This window comes from Peromyscus eremicus, chromosome 7, assembly GCF_949786415.1.
Source record: "Peromyscus eremicus chromosome 7, PerEre_H2_v1, whole genome shotgun sequence".
NCBI lineage: Eukaryota > Metazoa > Chordata > Mammalia > Rodentia > Cricetidae > Peromyscus > Peromyscus eremicus.
This window is the reverse complement of record NC_081422.1, coordinates 102,136,235-102,161,607: the sequence shown is the minus strand read 5'-3', so window position 1 is coordinate 102,161,607 and position 25,373 is coordinate 102,136,235. Positions and strand designations below refer to the sequence as shown.

At 39.3% G+C, this 25,373-nt stretch overlaps 1 protein-coding gene across 6 annotated transcripts in view; it reads left to right on the top strand.

Moving 5' to 3' along the window:
- Positions 1-25,373, top strand: part of Rbm6 (RNA binding motif protein 6) — a 122,778-nt gene that overhangs the window by 25,981 nt on the left and 71,424 nt on the right. For 4 of the 6 annotated variants that reach the window (XM_059268603.1, XM_059268600.1, XM_059268601.1 and 1 more), the window contains 3 exons: positions 42-131; positions 4,964-5,033; positions 24,508-24,581. The exons of 1 other annotated variant lie outside the window; for it this stretch is intronic. In XM_059268603.1, the coding sequence (XP_059124586.1) occupies positions 42-131; positions 4,964-5,033; positions 24,508-24,581 (234 nt within the window). Of the gene's footprint in view, positions 1-41; positions 132-4,963; positions 5,034-24,507; positions 24,582-25,373 lie in introns of those variants that run through there. One more of the 6 variants, XM_059268605.1, reaches the window with a different exon arrangement.

Sequence of the window (25,373 nt, the reverse complement as noted above, 5' to 3'; positions counted from 1 at the left end):
ATAAATCTGTTGGTAAAATAACTTTACATTCTGAATTCAAGGATCAAGATTATAGAACTGGCCCAAGTGAGGAGAAACCTAACAGGCTTATTCGATTAAGTGGGGTGCCAGAAAATGCCACAAAAGAAGAGGTAAGGCAAATGTTCTCTGTCTCTGTCAGCTGAAAAACAAAGAACCCAGATGTAGTGACACATGCCTACTGCTCTAGCATTTGGGGGATATATGCAGAAGGATTGCCAGTTGAGGCCAACCTGAACTACATTGTGAGACTTTGTCTCACAATGAAAAAAAAAAATTAAAATCACTTTAAAAAATTATAGATTCATGGGAACGTATAAAGATGTACAGAGTCAAGTATTGTGATAGATGCCTATAATCAGTACTCAGGAGGCTGACATAGAAGGATGAAGAGTTTGAGCCCTAGGAAAGGATAGTGGGGCAAGGTGGATATGAGCAAGTACAATGATATTTATGTATGAAAATACTGCAGCAAAATCTATTATTTGGTATGCTATCTAAAAGTAATAATTAAAACCCACAAACAATTCAGTGCCAATGTTGGGCTTGGTAACAGAAGCCAGAACTGAATCTGGTAGCATAGGCCTATAATCTTAGCTATTCAGGAGTCAAGATTGTAAGTTCAAGGCCTGCCTAGGCTGCAGAGTGACTCAGGGCAACCCAGGCCATTTAATGAGACCCTGTCTTAAAATAAAAGTATAAAGAACTGTAAATACAGTGTTTACTTTGTACATACTTTAGTTAGGTTCAGTCCTCAGTACCTCCCACCTCCTGCCCCAAAAAAGAAACCAGTCCGGGCCAGCTACCTAGCTACTTTATTTTGATAAATAAATAAGCAGGGAAGGCTTATATATTTTTCAATCTACCTTCCTCAGTGGTAACATCTAGAATACCTATCGTACAGTATCTAAGCCAGGAAGTAACTTTGGAATAACCTGTAGAGTTTATTCGATGTCACTGACATAAGGTTTGTAAAATGACACGATAGGTATATTCAGACTTGATAATGATTCTTGAGACCATATTATATCAGGAGTACATGCACAGAGATGCACTTGATTTACATTAGTAAAGACTGAACCAGGTCAGGTGTGGTGCCATATGCCTTTAAATCTTAGCACTCAGGAGGCAGAGCTGGGTGAATCTCTTAAGTTCCAGGTTAGCCTGATCTACACAGTGAGTTCCAGTACAGCTACGTAGACCCTGTCTCAAAAACAAATAAAACTGGGAGCTACCTAATTGCTCTGTTTCAAATGATTTTCTTGCCAAATTATGACAGAACTAAGGGAAGAATTATTTAGGTTATTATTAGAAGTAAAAGTATGTCATTATGAAAGGCTAACAAGCATTAGTTCATTTAATTATTACAGTGTCCTGTGAGTAAGTACTTTTAATTTATTTACTTCACTATTGGTTGAAAAGCCATTGTTAGAAGTTCTTGAGACCAGGTGTATTTCAAGTTTTCTGGTTTTTAGATTTTGGAATATTTATGTAGAATTCGCTACTTTAACATTCCTAATCTGGAATCTAAAGTGCTTACAAGTTTCATATTTTGTAGCATTTTGGATTTCAGAGATTTGGGGGTTTTGTTTTGCCTTTTTGTTTTTGTTTTTTTGTTTTTGTTTTTGTTTTTTTCCTTGGGACACAATCTCAATTTCACTGTGTAGCTTTGCTGGCCTGCAGCTTGCTATGTAGTTCTGGCCTGCATTTGGATGTGCTGTGTAGATCTGTGCCTCATCCTGGTTCTTTTTTAAAAAATAATTTATTTAACTTTATTTAATGTGCATTGATGTGAAGATGTCAGATCCCAGGGAAGTGGAGTTACAGACAGTTGTTAGCTGCCATGTGTGTGCTGGGAATTGAACCTGGGTCCTCTGGAAGAGCAGCCAGTGCTCTTAACTGCTGAGCCATCTCTCCAGCCCCCATGGTTCCAGACTTTTTAGTTAAGGATATCCTTCCTATATTGTGCACCAGGCACTGTGGTAGGCACTGAATAATAGACCAGTGATAATAAAGTTGCTACCTTCATGAATAATACAAAGGCAAGCAAAAGATAGACAATAGAGGGCTCACTGGTTTAAAGCATTTGCTGCTCTCTTAGTGGCCTCAAGGTTAGTTAGTTGGGCATGCTGGGCAGCTTGCAACTGACCATAATTCTAGCTCCAGGGAATCTAATACCCCTTTACTAGCCTTTGAGGGTATCTGCTCTCATGTACACACAGACACATGTGCACATACCCATACATAGACACTGACACACATATCACAGAATTACAATTTTAGAAAGATTGAGAGATAAACCAGGCATGGTGGTGGACACCTTTGTTTCCAGCACTCATAGGCAGAAGCAGGCAGATCTCTGAGTTCAAGGCCAACCTGGTCTACAGAGTGCGTTCCAGGACAGCTAGAGCTACACAGAGAAACCCTGTCTTGAAAAAAACCAGAGAGAAGAGAGAGAGAGAAAATAGTTTTAAGTAGTAGTAAATCTTCTGGGGGGTAGAGGACTAGAGATTTAAAAGCTCTTGGGAATTAGAGACAGTAGAGCCAGGAATTCAAGGTCATCCAGTCTGGGCTCCGTGAGATCCCGTATCAGACAACAACAAAAGATTTAGAGTGTCATCAGGACTAGGCTATTTTCTTTTCTTCTTTTGAAATTACTTTTATTTTTATTTATTTGTCTGCACATGTTCATGTATGTGGGGACAAGTGTTTGCATGCCATATCATACATAGAGAAGTCAGAGAAAAATTTGCAGGACTTGATTTTATTTTATTTTTATTTTTTTTTACGTTTATTTTAACTTTATTTTATGAACATTGATGTAAAGGTGTCAGATCTCCTGGAACTGGAGTTACAGACAGTTGTGAGCTGCCATGTGGATGCTGGGAATTGAACCCTGGTCCTCTGGAAGAGAAGCCAGTGCTCTTAACTGCTGAGCCATCTCTACAGCCCCTGATTTTATTTTTATCTTTCTTTTGTGTGTTTGTTTGTGAAGGGTACTCCTGCATGGGGTGTGTGTGTGTGTGGGGGGGGTCCCTTCTAGACCTGGATTAGGCACAAATCACACCCAAACACCTGTTTTACAGAGAGGGCCTTTATTAAGCAGGGAAGAAAAGTTAAAGATATGCTTCCTGACTCAGGCAGAAAACAATAGCAAATGTCCTTGCAGGTGTGATTTTAAGAGGAGAAAAGGCGGGAAGTCTGTGTTAGAATGGGCTAGGATGCATGGTAAAAGAGGTAGGGGATGAGGGAGGAGGGGAAGGGAACAAGAGAAAAGGGACAGGGGTATTGGTCCCTGAGGGACAAAGGACTGTCTCTGGATAGGGAGGAGACAGATGTGGCACATAGGCAAATAACAGTTTATAAAGGTAGAAGGGGAAACCTCGCGTTAGGATGAGGTGTTTAATTTTAACTGGGCACGTTCATTAGATGAACCAAAGGAGACTTTTGATAGCTGGACCTTGGTAGTCAGCCTCAGGAGGAGGAAGTGGCAAAATAAAGAAATAGACCTTAGTGGCTAGGTTTAGGAATCTAATCTGACGGGGTTTTTTTGTTGTTGTTTTGTTTTGTTTTAGCAAGACAGAGGGCATGGGGAAGAAGAGCAAGGCCTGCCACAGCCATATGCTTGAGTGGGCTACTGTCCCTTCAATTGTTCCTTTCAATGTCCCTACCAGCTGAGCCACCTTGTCAGATCCAGGATGGGGCCATTTTAGATTGAACTCAAACCTGAACAGAACAAATAACTAGACTAAGTTTGAGTCTAGTAGGGCCCTGGACTGGACTAGATTTTACTCAGTGCATTATTTTTAACACAAGACACTAAGCATTAAAGGGTTACACACAGCAAGTAAAGAGAGGTTTGGAATACATATAGATTTCAAAACCTGTGCTCTTTAAAGCTGTGTTCTTTTGCCTCTTCTGAAGAGTGCTGGGTGTGAATCCAAGGCCTTGAATTATGCTAGGCCAGCACTCTACCAGAGTCACAGTCTTTTTGACTTTTTTTGGTTTTTGGAGACAGGGTTTCTCTGTGTTAACAGCCCTGGCTGTCCTGGAACTCACTCTGTAGACCAGGCTGGCCTGGAACTCACAGAGAGCCTCCTGCCTCTGCCTCCCAAGTGCTGGGATTAAAGGCATGTGCCACCACACCTAGTTCCTGAGCCACATTATTAATCCAGCTCTTCTGCCCATGTATGTTGTATTCCATTTCTGTTTCTTTTTTTCTCTGTGTGCCCCCTCCCCCCATTCACATTCACCTAGTGCTTCTGAGCCTCTGGCTTGCTGGGATCATAGGTCTATGTTGTCCAGTCATGCCCAACTTCACTTATCACCTTTTGAATGCATAGAATGTGTGTGGTTTTGTCGGTGTTGTGTTGTGTGAGTTGGTCAAAGAATAATGCAAAGATGTAATTTTAGGCTTTCTGTGGCTACAGGAAGGTCCAGCCTCTGATTGACTGAACCTTGAACAGCTGTAAAAAGGAATATTTATTGATTGGTACACAGAGTTGTTTTTTGGGTAAACAAGTTCCTAATACCAAAGTCCCTGATCTAATGTATATGTTTTTCTGAAGGAAAGCATCACACCCCTATCACTTTAGTCTTTATTGCGTATTGTTTTTGGTACCCAATAATTGAAGAGCTTCAGGTATGCCACGAGGGTCTTGTGACCAAAGTCACTGTTTTCCACAATGACTTCTTCAAGGTCAAAGTCCTTCTAGAAAATTATTTAGTCTAATGTTTACCCTAGATACAGATAATGTTTACCTAGATACACTATTCATTCTAATGTTTATCAGTGACTCTGCTAGATTCCTACAACATAACTTAATTTTGTCTTTATAAAATAATCATAGCTTTAAATTGTATAGAGTAAAAACCAGTAGGGAAGTATAAAAATTACCATTTAACTATGATTTGTATCAGTAGTATAAATGTCATTTATTTGCAGATTCTTAATGCCTTTCGAACTTCTGATGGCATACCTATGAAGGAGTTGCAGTTGAAGGAGTATAACACAGGTGAGTTTTTTTAGTGTGCATGTAATTTTGGGCTAGGAAGGGTCTTGGACAGATGTCTGCATCATGTGCTACTCAAAAATTTGTTTTTAAGAAGTCACAAGTAAGATTTCCAGAAGTTTCTTGTTGTTGCCTTCAAATAACAAGCAGCTTTAGTCTTAACTGTGGTTCTTTGTATGGCTGTTTGTCCACACATGGGCAATGAGGATGCATGTTCCAGTTCTTCTGAGTCCCTGTGAGATACAAAGTGCGTGCTGTAGCATCTGTCTTTGAATGTTTTATATGATTAAATTATTAAATTTGGTATTTATGTTTTTTCATGATGATGGGATGCTTACATTTGAGCCTAGTGAGATTTAATAAGCTTGCTGTGTATAAAGTTTTATATTTCATTGTTTCAAACTGAAATTTAACAGCTTACCAGAGAAATTGTTCAAACTTATAGTTTCTCCAACTTTGTTTTGCTCTAAGAAGAGTCCTGCCACAGGTCAGGCTTTGAAATCCATGAATAGGTCTAGAAGAGTTTTCTCTTTAACCTCTGTCTGAAGTCTGAAATGCAGTGTATGTTCCTAGTATTTTTGAATGCCACCTTTGGTCACCTCCTTTAAATCTTACTTATAGGAAAGTAGAAAGAAGTGAAATACCATGTACTCAAAGTTTTGCCAAATATTTTTGGGACTCCATAATATGAAGTAGATTAAAAATGAAGATAGCCGGGCGGTGGTGGCGCACGCCTTTAATCCCAGCACTCAGGCGGCAGAGCCAGGCGGATCTCTGTGAGTCTCGAAAAACCAAAAAAAAAGAAGATAATCGGCTGGGTGGTAGTGGCACACACTTTTGATCCCAGCACTCAGAGGCAGAGGCAAGTAGATCTCTGGGTTTGAGGCCAGCCTGGTCTACAGAGAGAGTTCAGGATAGTCAAAACTACACAGAGAAGCCCTGTCTTGAAAAACCAAAAATTAAGTAAATAAAAAGAAAGGTAATCTTTAAGTGATCTGTTGTGTAGAAGTTTTAACTGAAGAAAATAGAGCATTTATCATTTCATAGAACATAGAGTCTCAGTAATATGTTTAAAGGCATCTTCTAGCAGCAGTATGTCATATTTTGGAGGATATAGTTCATTATTATTATTATTATTATTATTATTATTATTATTATTATTATTATTATTATTATTATTGAGACAGAGTTTTTCTGTGTAGTTTTGGTGCCTGCCCTGGATCTCGCTCTGTAGACCAGGCTGGCCTCGAACTCACAGAGATCCGCCTGGCTCTGCCTCCCAAGTGCTGGGATTAAAGGCCTGTGCCACCACCACTTGGCTATTTTTATTATTTGTTTAATCCATTATTTATTTAAATTTTTAGTGTTGGAGATTGAACCCAGGCTCTTGTGTGAGCTGAGCAAGCATTTTATCTTTGAGCTATTATTAACCTGACTTTATAGTTAACTTTTAAATAATTTACAGTGGAATGGAATTTTTTTTGGGGGGGGAGTGTTGGTTTTTTGAGACAAGGTTTCTCTGAGTAGCCCTGACCATCCTGGAATTCGATCTGTAGACCAGCCTGGCCTTGAACTCACAGAGATCTGCTTGCCTCTGCCTCCCTAATTCTGGGATTACAGGGGTGTGTCTTCACCACCCAGTTTGGGATGGGATTTTTGTGTTTAGTAAGATAGCTTCTTTGTTCTCATGAGTTCTGCAGTGAAAAGTTACACACAAAAATAAATTATTGTGCTTAAAATAGTATGGCTTTTAAGTCTACAAGTATACTTTTCCTGTAATTTGAGAGAAAATTCAGAAGTTTTATTTCTCAGAAAACCCTGATTTTGTGAAGACATGATTAAGAGTAGGTATGTTCTGTGTGCCTTAATTTCGTAGGTGTTTGTTGCATATGTCTGATATATGCTCTCTTTTGAGAACTAAAGATAGAATTTTAACCTAGGTATGCTTTTAACTTATAGGGTGATAGTCTGAGTTTCAGTCTTGTGTCATGAACTGTGCTTTCATTAAATACTGATATCGTTAGTAAAGAAGAGCTATCTTAATGTTTAAAAAGCAGCAGTTTAAACTCTTCAGTTTCTTTAATACTCAGTGATTTCCATTTCAACAGTCAGGTTTGCAAGCAAGGTAAAATGACATAAATGTGTAGGATCCAAAGAAGAAGTTTTTAAGTTTGCTAAGCTGTAATAGTTACTAGAATCATAATTGGCTGACTTAAGGTTGTTAAAAACAATGGCCTTTTGCTATATGAAATGATTGTATATTCAATATGTAGTTTTTCTTTCTTTTTTTTAAATGAAAAGATTTGGTTACCAATTCCATGTTACTAGTTTTATAACTGTAGGTGACAAGTAGAATGAACTTTAAACAATGCCAGTCAGGTCGTGTTACACTCTGGTCTTTGGCTGTTTGATCTCATTCTGTATCATTTTCTAACTTCCTATTATCTTGTCTTCAGTCTTTGACCAGTACCTGTTTATTTCTTTGTCAAATCCTTTTAACTGCTCTCTTCCTTTTGATCTCCACTTATCTTCTAGGATTTAGTTCTTGGCTTCCCTTTTTACTTAACACTGAAGCTTTGCCCACCATCACTCCATAGTTATCTTGTTTTTAAGTTCTTATTTATTAGATATATAGGATATATCACTATTAACACTTGTTTGTTTGTTTGAGACAGTGTTTCTCTTGTAGCCCTGGCTATCATGGAACTCACTCTATAGATCAGGCAGGCTTCAAACTCAGAAATCCACTTGTCTCTGCCTCCTGAATGCTGGGATTAAAGGTATGTGCTGCCACTGCACAGCTAAATTTGGTGGGTTTTGTTTTGTTTTGTTTTGTTTTTTTAGTCTTATCTTATTAGAAAGTTAGCACCTCTGGTTGGTGGTGGCTAAAATAAATATATTTCTAAAAGCTGAGGAGTTGACACACTAGGTAAAGTGCTTGTCACCTTAGCATGAGAACCAGCACTCACATAAAATGTCAGGCACCTCAGCACACAACCATAATCCCAGCACTGGGGAGGTGGAGATATGTATCGCTGGGCTTGCTGCCCAGCCATTCTTGCTGAATTGCTGGGCTCCAGTTTCAGTGAGAGATCCTGTGTTGAAAAATATGAAGAGAGGCTGGAGAAATGGCTCAGTGGTTAAGAGCACTGGCTGAAGCTCCAGTGGTGGTGACGCACACCTTTAATCCCAGCACTCAGGAGGCAGAGGCAGATGGATCTCTGTTAGTTCGAGGTCAACCTGGTCTACAGAGCGAGTTCCAGGACAGCCAGAGTTGTTTCACAGAGAAACCCTGTCTCAGAGAGAGAGAGAGGGAGAGGGAGGAGAGGGAGAGGGAGAGGGAGAGGGAGAGGGAGAGGGAGAGGGAGGAGAGGGAGAGGGAGGAGAGGGAGAGGGAGAGGGAGGAGAGGGAGAGGGAGAGGGAGAGGGAGGAGAGGAGGGAGAGGGAAGAGAGGGAGAGGGAGGAGAGGGAGGAGAGGGAGAGGGAGGAGAGGGAGAGGGAGGAGAGGGAGAGGGAGAGGGAGGAGAGGGGGAGGGGGAGGAGAGGGAGAGGGGGAGAGGGAGAGGGAGGAGAGGGGGGAGGGGGAGGGAGAGGGAGGAGAGGAGGGAGAGGGAGAGGAGGGAGAGGGAGAGGGAGGAGAGGGAGAGGGAGAGGGAGGAGAGGGAGAGGGGGAGGGGGAGGGGGGAGAGGGGGAGGGGGAGAGGGAGAGGGAGAGGGAGAACTGGCTGCTCATGCAGAGGACCTAGGCTCAATTCCCAGCCACTTCATGGTGACTTTCAACTATCTGAAAGTCAGTACCAAAGGATCAAATGCCTTTTTGTAAGACACCCCCCCCATGTACACACACACACACACACACACACACACACACACACACACAATCACTCATGTATGCACATGCATCCCACACACACACACACACACACACAAATTGTACTTATGAGGTAGAGACAGAAGGATCAAGAGTTCAAGGTCTGCCTAAGGTATATAAAAAGTTCAGTGCCATTTTATACCTACATGAGACCCTGTCTGAAAACCACTATTGCAACCCAACTAGCCAGTTGTTTTAGATTGAGTGATGTCCTGCCAGAGTCATAGATGTTACTTATAATATAATAGAAATATTTAGAATGTATAGAATTGATCCTTTTAGTTTCATTATAAAGCCAGATATGATGATGTACACTTGTAACTCCAGCACTGAGGGAGCCAAGGTATAGAATTGCAAGTTTCAGGTCAGTTGGGGTTATCTAGTAAAACTGTCCATTGTTTACTGCCTCCCCCAGCCAGCTTTGGAATTTTGACAAAAAACTTGTTATTTAAGATATTTTTGAGTTTTGGAATTACAAGTACAAGATTATAGACTTTTTCATTTTTCATTTGTTCTTTGCAAACATAGCTTCCTTAAATATATTACCTTGACTTGTATTCCTGGGAAAGTGTCAGGAGAAAAATGTCTTTTGATGATTAGCTAATCTGTAGAGTATACTGCATACAGTTGGAATACTGTTGAGCACTAGAAATAAACTGCTCGTGTATGACAACAAAGGAATTTCGTTGGTGGAGGGAAACAAGTTGACACAATTAATATAAATCTCCATTGTAAGGGATGAGTTGCTAAAATACACTGAAATGTGGATGAGCCTGGAAAACATGAAAGAAGCCAGACACAACCAACCACATATTTTTGTGACTATATATATATATAATTTTTTTTTTTTTTTTTTTTTTTTTTTTTGGTTTTTCGAGACAGGGTTTCTCTGTGTAGCTTTGCGCCTTTCCTGGAACTCACTTGGTAGCCCAGGCTGGCCTCGAACTCACAGAGATCCGCCTGGCTCTGCCTCCCGAGTGCTGAGATTAAAGGCGTGCGCCACCACCGCCCGGCCTGTGACTATATTTTTATGGAATATCTAAAATAGATCTAGCCACAGAAACAGAAAGAAAATTAGTGGGAATGAGGAATGGCTGTTTAATGGATATGGGATTTCTTTTCAAGGTGGTAAAATGTTTTAGAACTAGGTAGTGTTGATAGTTGTGCAATTGTAACCATACTGAATTATGTACTTTAAAAATATTATATATTTGTATGTGTATGTGTACGTGTGTGAATTTTTGTGCATCTTGTGAGTGCAGGTGCCTGTGGCGGTTAGAAAGGGACATTGGACCCTCTGGAATTGAAGTTACAGATGATTATGATCCACTATGAGTACTGAGAACTGAACCCAGGTCCTCTGCAAAAACAGTAAACACTTTTAACCAATGAGCCTCTTTTTAAAATTTTTTTGAAAAGGTCTCATGTACCTTAGGCTAGCCTTCATACTCTTATGTATAGTCAAGAGAGACCTTGAAGTAGCTTCTTCCTCCTGGGTGCTGTAATTATAGGTGTCTGCCACTATGCCTGGCAGTGGCAGCAGTGCTAGCAATGAACTCAGTGCATTGTGCATGTTAGGTAAGCATTCTGTCAACTGAGCTGTATCACCAGTTTTTGTTTGTTTGTTTGTTTGTTTTTCCGGGTAGGATGAGGTGGGGTGGACAGTGTCTCACCAAATAGCTTTGACTGGCTGGAATTTGCTTTGTAGACCAGGCTGACTTCAAACTTTCAGAGATCCACCTGCCTCCAGAGTACTGGGGTTAAAGGCTACCAGGCCCAGCCCAAAGCTACAGGTTTTTAGAAAATGGGTATCTGGATTGTGTATTCTATTTTTCTGCAACATGTTTGTAACATCTTATAATTCAGCTTTTGTAAGGGGCATCTATCATTTCTTATGCTCGTGCGTTCTTTTGGCCTCAAAGTTTAAAGAATTTACTATTCTGTTAGCTTTTTTTAAATTTATTTATTATATATATGGCTATTTTTGCCTGCATGTATGTACTTGAATCACTTGTGCATTGCCCACAGATTCCAGGATCAGATCCCCTGGAAAAGGAGTCACAGAAAATTGTCATCTGTTATGTGCTTGCAAAAAGTACTCTTAACCAATGAGCCAGGTCTCTAGCCTCACAGGGCCCTTCTTGCTACATTGTTCTATGGCAGAAGGTAGGGGACAAAAGGAGGTGAGAGACAGAAGATATAATTCACCCTGTAATACTCCAAAGTAACTAACCTATTCCAAAATAACAGCATTAATCCACTCATAAGGGTAGAGCCCTTAAAAGCTAAACACCTCTTAATCTCTGCTTCTCAACCCTTTGTTGATTCAGGGATTAAATTTCTCATTTGAATTTGAGGGAGCGCATTCAAACCATAGATGTCACTTAGAGGCAACAGGATTAAAAAAGAATTAATGTCTAAACAAATGCTAAAGTTATTATTTACTGAGATAAATATTTATTTGTTCTATCTCTAAATTTTAAAGGGGTAAAATAAAAGAAGTGAGTACTTTTCAGGGGTCTCATAGGAAATGATTAGGAAAGAAGTAGAGAAAAATGGATCCAGCCTGAGTTACTGGGGTTATCAGGATATATCACCACACTTTTTCTTTCTTTCTTTTTTTTTTTTTGGAGACTTGGTCTCATTATGTAGCTCTGGCTATCCTGGAATTTGATATGTGGCCCACCTGCCTCTGCCCACAAGTGCCTGCACCACCACTCCCTTTTTAAAAAAATAATTATTTTTATTTTATGTGTATGAATGTTTTCCTGCATGTATATAAGTGCGCCCTATGTATGCAGTGCCTGCAGAGGCCAAAAGAAGATGTTGGAACCCTGGGAACTATAGATATAGACAGTAGTGAGCCACTGTGTGGGTACTGGGAAATAAACCCAGGTCCTCTGCAAGAACAGTGGGTTGTCTTAACTCCTGAGCCATTTCTCCAGCCACTGTTGTTATTTATTTAGTTCCAGTAGCTCAGGCTTGACCAGACTTTGTTATGTAGCCTAAGATGACCTTGAACTCCTCATCCACCTTTTTCTGCTTCTCAAGTGCTAGAATGAGGCATCTGCCAGCACGCCTGATTGAAGGTGTAGCTTTGTTTTATAGGCCTACTTCAAACTCCTGGACTCTAGTGATCCTTTTGTCTCATCATCCTTGTTAGCTAGGACTAGAGACAAGCACCACCATACTCAGTCTCTCTAAGAGATATTTTTTAAAAAGTAGTATTTGCAGTCTTAAAATGTATTTGAGTTTTTGCCACATATGGTGGGATCCGTCTTTGATCTCAGCATTCCAGAAGCAAAGGCAGGAGGATTTCTGTGAATTCGAGGCCAGCCTGGTCTGTTATGAGTTTTAGTACAACCATTCAGAGACCCTGTATTTTTTTATTAAAAAAAAAAAATTTAGTTTGTAAAATTTTTTATATTTTTTTCAAATATATAAAATTATATTTTAAAATTATAAATTTTCAAAGAACATTACACACAGTAAGCCCTGAGAAACCTTAGAAGGCCCAATTTATTTCAGTCTCACTAAATGATTTCCTGCCTTTTCTCTCTTTAAATCAAAGGAGAAAGAATTAGTCAGGTTATGTTATATTGTACTATATGCTACAGAAATTCCTGGCAACTATAGAGGCTATGTGTGAATTGATGGGTAAATAGTATTGTATTATTGGCATGTGTTTATTCAGCCTCAGTGAATTAGCATGTGTGTGCAACTCTGGAATTAGAGCACTGAACAGTGAGTGGGCCAACTTAATTTTAATTTCTAAAAACGTGCACTGAGAGTGAAGTTCCTTTCCTTTAGTTCTGGTGCTGGTCTTTGGACCTCGCTCGGGATCTTGCATCCTAGGTACATACTCTATTCTTACATTCCTGGGAATAGTGTTTCCTGTTTCATTATTTATAACAATATAGATCACTTAAAACTGTATTTATAATAAAAAAATATTTCAGCCAGATGTGGTGGCACATGCCTTTAATCTCAGCACTAGGGAGGCAGAGGCAAGGAGGATTTCTGAGTTTGAGGCCAGCCTGAGCTTCATAGTGAGACCCTGTCTCAAACAAAACAAAACAAAACAAAAAAGAAACTGAAACAAAAGCAAAAGTAAAATGAACCCTTTGAGGGGATGGGGAGCTCGAGTCTCACTATTCAGCCCTGGCTCTCCTGGAAGTCACTATGTAGAATGTGGATGGCCTTGAACTCAGAGAGATACATTTACCTCTGCCTCCTGGTGTTGGAATTAAAGATGTTTAACACCATGCCCAGCCCCTTTTGTCTTTTGGACTAATATGAAACCCTAAAAAACACCTTTTTTAAATTTCAATTTTATTATTAATGTGTGTGTGTGCATACTTGTGACATTGCGTATTTGGAGGTCAGAAAACAATGTTGTGGCATCTCTTTCTACCATGGATACTGAGGATCAAGCTTGGATCATCAGCATTATGTGGCAAACTGCTGAGCCATCTCACCAGCCCCAGATTACTATTGTTTAAAAAAAAGTTTGACAAATACAGTAAAAAGAAGCTTTTGGGGGGTGGAAACTTTGACAGAGGCTATTTTGAAATGGCCTCTTGCCATGTGTGTTGGTGAATACTTTTAATCCTAGCACTCAGGCAGAGGCAGACAGAGCTCTGTGACTTTAAGACCAAACAGGGCTATATAAATGAGACCCTGTCTAAAAAAAAATAAAAAAAAAAAGTGTTGAGGGTCTTTTTGTGCTAGTACCAAGGCAATGGAAAAAGATGTTTATAGATCATGTAATTTTTTTCCTAGTCATAATGAAGCAATTTTGTGACCTATATAGGAAGGAGATACATTTTTCATATGCACTAGAACTCAATTCATACTTCCTTGAACTCTTAAAATACTGTTGCTAGAGCATATTTTAGAATCAGTACCATAGAGGCAGCTATGTGATCTTTAGTTCCTGATTGTGCTTTGTAATAGCATAGAAGTGCTGAAAGATGCTATTGCATACAAGAAACCACTCTGTATGGAATTATCACAGCTAGGGGTGGTGGCTTACATCTGTATCTATAATTGCAGAACTTGGGAGGCCAAGGCAAGATTACTGCAAGTTGAGGTCAGCTTGAGCTACATAGCAAGATTCTGTTTGGAAGAAAACTAAAAAAGCAAAAAAGGAGTTATCATTGCTACTTTACATATAGATAACAAATACAGCAAGATTCTGTTTGGAAGAAAACTAAAAAAGCAAAAAAAAAAAAAAGTAGTTATCATTGCTACTTTACATATAGATAACTAAGTCCAGAAACATGTGGTTTGACTGTGATCACATGTGAGTTAGTTGTAGCTTGTGTCTGTGTTCAGAACTATAAGTTACTTTTATGTTGCCCAAGTGATGATACTCATTACAGTTGATGTGGCATTGAGTGAGTACCATACTGTGCCAAGTGCTGTGCTAGGATTGGGGACACAACAATGAAAAGAACACTTTAGTCTCTATCTGGGACCTTAGTTGTTTGGTCAATTTGCTACAGGTGATCTTCTGTGTTGATCCTTCTCCAATTACTCTATCTTTCCTCATAGGATGAAGTGTGTTCTTGCCTTGGGAAAAACAGATTTACAAAGTTTTTTTTCTTTTATTTTCTGATTGGTTGTTTTGTGCACAGGGGGTGGGTGGGTGGGTGGTGGTGGAGAAGTGAGAATATGATTTGAATGAGATCACTGGCTTTTTTTTTTTTTTAAATACCTGCTCCCCTTTGACTTAATTAGCACATTGAAGTAGACTGTAACTTATTCTCATCTTGACTTGTTTATTAGATTATGTTCTCTAAGGTAAGACATTATCCTCCATTGTGTTCACATAGTACCATTACTGCCAGTGTAGTGGAAATAAATTGAATAAGAAAGTTTCCTAATGGTTGTTTCCCTGGACCCAAAGAACTTATTCATCATCATCAGGATAAAATGACCCATGTGACCAATTTTAGATTTTGAAATAAAAACCAATGGGCTTTGGTGATACCTACCTATAATCTCAGCACTTACATACATTAAATCAAAAGGGTTTCTGGCAGTTTGAAGCCATTTTGGGCCATATAGTGAGTTCAAGACTAGTCTAGGTAGCATATATAGAAGATCTTGTCTCAGAAAATGAAAATAGGAAAACTGAACATTTTTTCCTTTATTTTATTTATTTATTTATTTAGTATGGAGCAGGGGAACAAATCCATGTCCCTATCCCTTTATTTTCTTTAAATAACCAATTGATACAGATGGAAAACTAAATAAAATAGAACCATATGCAGTTTGAGAAATTTAGCCAGTAGTGGTCTATATGTTTTCCTTATTTTATCTGCTCTATTATAGACCAGCAATTCTTTATTTAAGAGTTATTGGGAGCCGGGCGGTGGTGGCGCACGCCTTTAATCCCAGCACTCGGGAGGCAGAGCCAGGCGGATCTCTGTGAGTTCGAGGCCAGCCTGGTCTACCAAGTGAGTTCCAGGAAAGGCGCAAAGCTACACAGAGAAACCCTGTCTCGAAAAACCAAAAAAAAAAAAAAAAAAAAAAAAGAGTTATTGGGGCTGGAGAGATGGCTCAGCGGTTAAGAGCACTGATTGTTCTTCCAGAGGATTCGGGTTCAATTCCCAGCACCCACGTGGCAGCTTACAACTGTCTGTAACTCCAGTGCAGACAAAACACCAATGCACATAAAATAAAATAAATAAATTTTAAAAAAGAGTTATTTATTTTTATTTTATGTGCATTGGTGTTTTGTCTGCATGTATGTCTATGTGAGGATGTCAGGTATTGGAGTTACAGACAGTTATTAGGTGCTGTGTGGGTGCTGGGAATTGAACCCAGGTCATCTGGAAGAGCAGTCAGTGCTCTTAACTGCTGAGCTCTCTCTCCAGTGCCGCTCCCCACCCCCAACAATCCTTATATGCATAGTTAAAGGGAAGCAAATTAGAAATGCTCATAAAATGTCCAAGTGATGAGTCCCATGTGGACCAGTTCCATTCTTCCCAGAAGGTAGTTTGACATATAAATTAGAGAATTTCTTAATTTTAATAAAACAAGTTCCTAGGCCTTTTGTTTTATTAGTCCTGTTGATAGCAATCCAGATATCTGAATCAGTTCTGTTTTGATTTTTCCTAAATAAAATATCTCTTACCTTCTTGATTACTTTACTTCTAAAAACCTGTATTTTCAAAGAAATAAAAAATAGGGAAGTAGGTACTATAGAACCAAGTTCCCTACAATTTCTATCAATGTTTTCTTATTCCTTTTTTGAGTCAGGGTATCTCTAGGCCTGGCTGTCTTAGAATTCACTATGTAGACCAGGTTGCCCTCTGTACCAGGCTTTTTCTTTTGTGCCGCCAACTAGCTCCCAAATCATGACACGGAGTTTTGAATGCTTGGCCTAGCTTGGGCTCATATCTGGCTAGGTTTTTTTGTTGTTGTTGTTGTTTTTTCTTTTAACTTAAATTAACGCATTTCTCTATCTTTTGCCTTGGGCTGTATATCTTACTTTCAAGGCTTCTTGTGTCTGGCAGCCTGTCCCTCTCTTTCTCACTTGTTCTCTCCTCCTTCCTCTTATTCTTCTGAGCCTGGAGTCTTCCTCCTGTTTATTCTCTCTGCCTGCCAACCCTGTCTTTCCCTCTTCTGCCTAGCTATTGGCCAACAGGGTTTTTCTGTGTAGCTTTAGAGCCTGTCATGGAACTCACACTGTATACTAGGCTGACCTTGAACTCACAGATATTCGCCTGCCTCTGCCTCCTGAGTGCTGGGATTAAAGGCATGAGCCACCACCACCTGGCCTGGCTATTCTGCTTTTTATTAGACCAATCAGGTACCTTAGGCAGGCAAGGTGAAACAAATGCAACACATCTTTACATAATTAAACAAATGTAACACACCTTTACACAGTTAAAGTAATATTCTGTAGCATAAACAAATGTAACACATCTTTGCCTAGTTAAAATACTATTTCACAACAGGCCTTAAACTTAGAGATCTGCTTGCCTCTGCCTCCTGAGTGCTGGGATTAGAGGTGTGCACCACAGTGCTTATCTCTATTAGTGTTTTCATGTACATTTTACATTCATAATAGTTTGCTTCTACAGACATAATACTTTTTGTTTAGAGAAAAAATTTTATTTAAATCAGATTTCAATAAAATAAACAGTGACTCCCACAATGCTGATTTCTTTAAAATCCTGGAGACATGGTTCATTGGTTAAGAGTGCTTTCATGCCTTTAAATACCAACAGGGAGTTCCAGGCTAGCCAGAGTTACATGGTGAGAACCTTCCTCAAAAAGAGTGCTTGTATACTTCCAGAAAACCGGAAGTGCAGTTCCCAGCACCCATGATGGGCACCTCATTACTGCCTGTTACTCAGCTACAGGGGATCTGATGCCCCCATGGGTGTACACGAATACACTCAAACACACAAAAAGAAAAGAGATAAAATCTATAATCTTAATCCCCCTTTTAGATTTCATAGTTGGCATATCTATTCTAGAATTGTTGAAGGTTAACAATAGTCTCTTAAATAGGAAATTCATCTAGGTTTATGTTAATTGAGGTTTTATAGATAAGTTTGAAAACCGCTGCCTATTGCATTTGCCTAAACAAAATGTTTGTTACAAAAGGTGGGCTTGCCCCTTGCCACCTACTGCAGCTGGGAAAGCTGGTCCTGGGGTCACAAAAGTGGGAGAGCTGACCCTGTCCCCACCAGCTGCAGCACTTGGAAGAGCAGGTCTTGCATCTCACCTGGGCAGCACAATAGAGCTGACCCCGTTGATGGGGGCCCAGGTGATCTGGCCCACGAATGTGCCTTGGGAAATCTGGCCCCACCCCCAAATACAATGGTGCGCTGGGCGAGGGAAAGCTGGCTCTGAGGTCGTGAGAGTTGGTCCTGCCCATCACCAGCTGCAGCACTAGGGCAGAGTGGGCCCTGCACCTTGCTCCACAGCACAATATCGCTGATCTTGTTGGTGGGGGCACAGGTGAGCAGAACAGGATGGGAGCAGGGGCATGAGAGCAGGAGAACTGACTCCGCCCCCCTTGTCTGCCATGTGGTGGCATGGGTGAGGGAAAGATGCCCTCGCCCCTTGCCACCTGGGCAAGGGCATTGTACCTTGCATGGGCAAAACAGTAGAGCTGGCCCTGGTAATATGAGTATGGATGAGCTGGCCCGAGGGCATGAGAACAGAACTAGCCCTGCTCCTTGCTGCCTGTTGTAGTGGGTGAGCTAGCCGGGCCAATGGTGCTGTTGATGAGGGGAAACTGGAAGACTGACCAACCCAGCTAACACCCAGGCCCAGAACCAGGGCTATGAGTTGGCCCACCCCAATGTCCACCTCATCTATGAACTGCTCCAGCATGTGAAGGAGCCAGACCTGCAGATCCAAAGCTGCAGGATCTCCATGACACAAGGTAACAATAGGATATCCAAGAGGAGTTCCAGTGAGGGCCCAGTAAGAGGGTGTAGCAGAAGCCAGAGGCCTCAAACCAGACTCATTGCAGTATACACTTACAAGTAAAGATGTATGGACTATAGCACAGCTTCCATGTGGAGACTTTTTTTTTCCTTTTTCTTTCTTTCTCTTTTTGTGTGTTTGTTTGTTTTGGTTTTCTTTAAAATTTTATTTTATTTTGAGGGGTGTTACAGGGTAGAGAGCGGATATGACGGGATGGGAAGATGAATGGGATTGGGATGTATGATGTGAAATTCATAAAGAATCAATAAAAAGGTCTAAAAGAAAAAAAGGTGGGCCTGTTGTAAACTAACAGTTGACTTAAACAATCTGGGATTGTTTTGTTAGGATTGTAGAATCAAGCCTTGCAGGGATGGAGACAAGAGTTAGTTTTGGGTTTGGCTGGATATTACTTATCAGGTCTTTGTTTCTGTACCTTATTCCTCTTTAACTACCTAATTAATTTTCATAGATACTTTTTGGTAACTAATGATTTATGAAGATGATAAGATTTGAAATTTTACGTTTACTTATGTGTGTATATGAACTGTGACAAGGGTGTTTCACAATGCTTGTGTGGAGGTCAGAGGACAACTTGGAGGAATTGGTTCTCTCCTTCCACCATGTGAGTCCTGGGGTCAAATTCAGATCTTGCCTAGGATCTGAAAGTGTTATCTTTTCAGATGTTCTTTCCCCTGTTCTGTTCTTATCCTTCTTAGTTGCCTAAAAAAAGCATAAGGAATATTTACATTTCTAGAAGATCTGTGAATTTAGATTAGAAAATGTTGTCAGGTATGCTTTTTTTTAGTAGTCATATGAATAAGTACAAAGACCCTTTAGCCTACCAAGATGGCTTCCTGAAAACCAACATTAAATAAAAAGGTAATAAAATAGATGTTTTGTTACTTCCTTTGGTAAAAATCTATTTGTGGAATTGTTAACAGTATTTACCATCTTGAGTCCAAGTAATTCTGAATGCAAGATTCATTGTTGGGTTTCAGAATGTTACTTCTCTAGGTAATCTTATATGATTACTAGAACTTTTCCTGTGAATTGTCAGATTACCATAATTGTAAAATTTGGGAAATAAGAAAATCCTAGGTTATTCCGTTACAGCAATACAATAATTTTAATTGTTTTGTATACAATTGTATTGCATCAATTCGTTTTCAGATTTTTGTATAATCATCTGTGGTTGCTTGAATCCTGCCTCCCTCCCCTATATTCTGTATCCTGTTTTCCTTTTCACTGAGTCATCATGGAGGTGGGGATAAGACTTGGCTAAGGCTTCATTTGGTTTCTGATTCCAAGTTTCTCTGAGTGTGAGCATTTACTGTGCTGGCTGTGCTTCTGTTATTTAAAGTGATATATTTTTCATACATTGTGGCCCTTAAATGCAAACCAACCTCTTCATCTGGTGTCAACCAAAGGAAAACTGATCTGTTGCAACGCTGGAGGAAAAACTGGCAATGTTGGATTTACCTATATTGAAAGATGGTATGTTGTTCTTCACCTTGGGCTCTCCAAGTATAATTTTGACAGTGCATGGTTTTTATCTCATATGCTGATTTTTGTCTCTAACTTCTGAGTTAGATTCAGTTTGTATTTAATTCCAGTCTTTTTTTGTATAATTTACATAATTATCCATAAGGGTGTATTCATTTTTAAAGTTTTAATTGCTTTGTAGTTCCATATTGTTACATAATTTTTATAGCCATCTTTTATAATAAGAATTTCTAGTTTTTGACTTTTCTGAAGAATTGTGGGAGCCAATAGAAGCATTTATTGAGAGTGAATACTTCCTAACTTGCTTCTTTAGGCCAACTCACATTGATTCTGCTATAAATATTAAAATAGGAGTAACTATTGTGCTGCTAATTTCAGTATTTCTTAGTTATAGAAAGGACTCATTTGTCCTCAGGCATGTGGGACTCAAACTGTATTGAGGCTGAAAAAATTGAAATTAAGATTATTTATATTAAATCAATCTTAGGGTCTTGTTACAGAGTGAACAGCTAGGGCCTAGAGACACATGCTTGTAGTCCTAACTGCTCAGGAGACTGAGGCAGGAGAGTAGCAGATTTAAGCAGTCTGGACTGCAGACTGAAATTGAAGGTTAGCTTGGGAGCCAGGTATAGAGGCACTCTCCTGTAATCCCACACTCCATTGGTAAAAGCAGGAGAACTGCTCCAAGTTTGAGGCCACACAGGGCTACATAGCAGGATCCCTGTCTCAGAAAACTAAACTAAACAAAACAAAACAAAAATAAGTCAGCCTGGGCAGCTTAACCTTGTCTGAGAATAAAAATACCAAGTGGTTAGCCTTGAAATTATATACATACATGCAACACTAAATGGACTCAGCAAGTTGTATTTATAGGTTTATGTGCTTAAATATATAACAGTAACAAAGAAAAAGAGGCCCTGAATTTGAGTGTGAACACGAGGGTGGGGCATTTGAGAATTTGGAGGGAGGAGAGGGGAAGAGAAAATGATGTAATTGTATTTCAATTTCTAAAAAATTTTGAATAACAAGATAGGTTGGTGAAATGGCTCAGTGGGGGTGTCACCAATCCTAACAACCTCTGTGCCATCCCTGAGGCCCACATGCTAAAAGGAGAGAAAATGATTCCAAAAGTTGAACTCTGAGCTGGGCAGTGGTGGTGGTGCACGCCTTTAATCCTAGCACTCGGGAGGTAGAGGCAGGCGGATCTCTTAAGTTCGAGGCCAGCCCAATCTACAGCTTGAGTTCTAGGACAGCCAGGGGTATACAGAGAAAACCTGTCTCAAAAAACAAAAATCAACAACAAAAAGTTGATCTCTGATCCCTACATGCATGCAAACACACACACTATAATTTTTTAAGAGTACATGGAAGACTAAGATTAGATTGATAGCTCAGTTGTAAAAGTAGAGCTCTTAGCTAGCAAGTGCCAGAGTTGAACCCTTAATACTGAGAAAAATGAAAGAGGATACAATGTGGTGAATAGTATCCATTTGAATCTGAACTGCTTGGATTTAAAAGGCTTAGCACTGGTATTAAAACTAAGGTGTCTTTGAGCAAATTGTTTCCCCATGAATAAATAATTCCCCCTATAGTAGTCTTGTGGGGAGTAAACCAGTATATGCAAAGGATTTTGCAATAGAACCTTGTTTGTAACAGGTACCGTGTAAATATTTAGCATCATTGTCTTCTGGCAGTTACTGAAAATCTTTATGATACAACTATAAAGTTTGAATGCAAAGAATGCTTGGAATCAAGGTTGGGTACCTTAAAGAAAAAAAACTATATAGTTAAACCTTAGATACGTGTTCTTTTGATAGCTAAACATTAGTGCAAAAAAAAACCTTGAGTGGTAGGCTTGTGAACTTCATGTGATTGTAAAGTTGATATCTATAGATGCTCATTTGTGCCTCCTTTAGACTATATATTTTCCTTCCCAGTGACTTCAGTATCAAAACTTGCTTATTCTCCAACAGAATATGCATATTGTCATGATTTATCTTGTTCTTCCCACAGAGTCTGTGTTTTCCTCTGGACCACAGTGTTTGCTTCTTTAAGCATAGCAAGGAAACGTAGGGCTTTGCAATCTGGTATTAGTTATCTGTTTGTTTTTTTTTTTTTATTTTGACAGTTGTGGAGAGAGTTTTGTTTTCCATATTTTTGGGAACTCCTTTGATAATGTTTTTAGTGGTAATCAAAGCATTCAAGAGAGCATCTGTTTGATCCATGGCTACCTCTTTCTGATTATGGGCATACTTTTGAGTATTTGCAGTAGAAATTTGGTGATAAAAGGTATCTATGTTCCTTTGTGTTAGTCTTTGGTGCTTTGAAAGGATATTTAGAACTATTTTTAAAAATGCAGAATGTCCAATGTATATTTTTATATAATGTATATTATATATATAATGTCAAACTGAATTTGTTTACAAAACTTCACTTGAAAGTAATTGAATAACAAAAAATTTCCATAGTATACAAATATGTATACTAAAGCATTAGTATGGTGTACAAATAAGAGGAAACATATTTTTGTAGTAAGGTTAAGCAAGTTGGAGTTGGCCAAAACTGTGAAATTACGATAGAAAATTTTGTCTCTAGATAGGTGTGGTGGTGTACATCTTTATTCCCAGCACTCTGGAGGCAGAGGCAGGCGGATCTCTATAAATTCAGTGCCAGCCTGGTCCACCCAGTGAGTTCTAGGCTAGCTAGAGTTACATGGTGAGACTCTCTCTTTAAAAAAAAAAATTCTCTATCTCTCAGCCCAAGGTAGTGCTAAGGTTTTTAGAAACTTTTGGTTTTTTTCTGGTCATTTCCTAAACTCAAAGCAAGGATATACCTTATTGTATCATTATATAACAACATTTTGTAGTTAAAATAGTTATCAAGTCTAAAGTCAAAGTTATTACTATCATAAAACATTTTAGACCATTTATTCCATGTAACAAAGAATCCAACCCTTTTCACCAAATTTGGTGTGTTTTTTAAGGTTTATTTTTATTTTTTAAAAAGAATTTAAAAGATTTATTTTATTTTATGTGTATGAATGTTTTGCCCGCATATATGTCTGTGTACCATGTGTGAGGTCAAAAGAGGGCATTGCGTCCTGTAGAACTGTAGTTACAGAAAGTTGAGACACCATGTGGGTACTGGGAACCCAACCTGGGTCCTTGGGAAGAGCAAAAATATACTTGTAGTTGAGCCAACACTCTAGCCCTTATTTTATTTTTGAGATGGGGTCTCACTATTTAGTCCAGGCTGACTTTGAATTGTAATTCTCTTGTGTCAGCTTTCTATGAGCTAAAATGATAGGCATGTGCCACCAGGCCAACTTCTCTTTGTCTCTTCTTGGTAGCAGATTTTGAATCCAGAACCTTATACACCACTGAGGTAGACTCTAGCCAAGTTACTTTTTTTTTTTTTTTTTTTCAAGGTAATTTCTCTCTGTAGCACTAGCTGTCCTGGAATTTGCTCTGTAAATTGTGGCTTTTGATTTTTTAATTTAATGAATATCAGTTTCCTCTTGTTATATCTACTTTATGTTTAAAATCCACATAGATTTTACATTGTGTTCTTTCCCTCTGTTTATTTTTCATCTAAATAAGTCACATCTATTTTTTTTGTTCCATTTGCATTGTGTAAGTTCTAGAGGTGAGTTTCTTTATCCTGTGAGGAAATGGAGGAAGCATGGAAGCCACATGTGGAACATTGCAGTGACAAGTGTGTTTTTGTAATCGTATGGTAGCATATAGGAGCTATGAGACAGGTTAATAATAGAGTTCAGCAGCCTGTAAATCCCATGACTTCCCAGTTTCGTGGGTCGTTAGAGCCTCAGGCCTGTGCTGCAGATAATACTTTTTCAGTGTTAAGATGAAAGGCATTTTATGATGATACCTAGAGTTATTGAACATGCATTGATTACTAACAACTGCTGTCTTTCCCCTGCTTGCTCTACCGTCAGCTTTTTGCATGTAAGCACAATTTTGGATCCAGCTATTCATATTTATTCTTTTATACCTTCCTCCTTTCATAAAGATTTTAGCTGGTTTTTTACTTGAGTTTGGAATGGGCGTGGGTGGTGATGGTGATGTTGGTGGCTGAAATGGTCTGTTTCCTGTCAACTGGAAGCCTACTGTGGTATTCAAATAGAATAGTTGCGCCATTCAGTCAGCACTTCTCTTTGAAGGTGGTTTCTGCTTGAAGAATGGACTCTTAACATAGCTTTGAAATAATTGCTTCTCTTCCCTTCTCTTTGGATACATTTTTTTTTCAGATACTTTTCTGTTCTTGTTGGCTGTTTTTCCAGAAGATTCAGCCTGTCATTAAAATGTTTTGGGTCCCACATGAACTTTCTGTGAAATTACTCAATTCTGGGGTACCCTTTCCTGATCAGCAGTGATAAGAGGGCAAAGAATCTTCTAGGTTAATAGGGAAAAAAGCCATTTAGAATGAATTTCAAACTTCAGAAGTACCCAGACTTTTTCCTTCAGTACTTTTTCTGTTTGTGAAAGCACCTTTGCCTAGTGTCGAGGAGGGAGGGGATAGATGGGAGGGTTTGTGTTTAAGGGGTTCAGAACAGGGGATATAAGTGTGTCTTTTATATTTGCAAGGCACTAACACCACTCCCGTCTGTATTTAAATGCTGTCCCCAGGTTACGACTATGGCTATGTCTGCGTGGAGTTTTCACTCTTGGAAGATGCCATCGGATGCATGGAGGCCAACCAGGTTGCTTTATACTTCGGTCAAATGATGCTGAAAGGATATATATTTTTATATATGGGGAGGGAGGGTTTCAAATAATTTCACTTTGGAAAGGTACAAGAAAAGTCCTACCAAAAACCAGTTGTGCAAAGAAACTTAAAAGCTGGGAAATTTTATTTACAAGAGTTAATGTGCACAGAGTACATTTTAGAAACGAGGTTCCAGTTCCAGTTTGACTGGGTTCCAGAGACTGTATATGGGAAATATGACAGATCTGGAATGTTTCCCTCTGCAGTGTGATGAAGATGTGTGGGCTCCTGATGCAAATGATCCTCTATTATCTAGGCTCTCCAGGATCTGCCTGCACAGGAATTCTAGGTCAATCAATGGTCATACCCAGATTTAGGATGAAGGCCACTAATGGTGATTCCTGTGGACTTCCTGTGGTGATTAGGATGAAGGCCACTAATGGTGATTCCTGTATTTGAAAGAATGCCATTGAGGAGAAAAGAGGAATGGATAGTTTGTCTCTGTCTCATTCGTTGTTCTTTGCCAGTTGGAGTTTGTGGTCACATCATTGGCTGCTTATAATCAGAGCTGGTGAATCTTGAGTCTGCACTTAGGTTTGAACTTTTCAGGAGTTATTCAACTTTCCACCTGGAATTGTCATCTTTATCTAATTGAACCCTGGCTAGTAGTTTGGGAAGAAATTACTAAATAGAATCCTTGTTTTGTATTTTTTTTTCTCTTGGGGAAATCAATTTGTTTTTTCTCAGGTCCTCCATCATGAGATGCCAGAGGCAACTTAGGGATGTA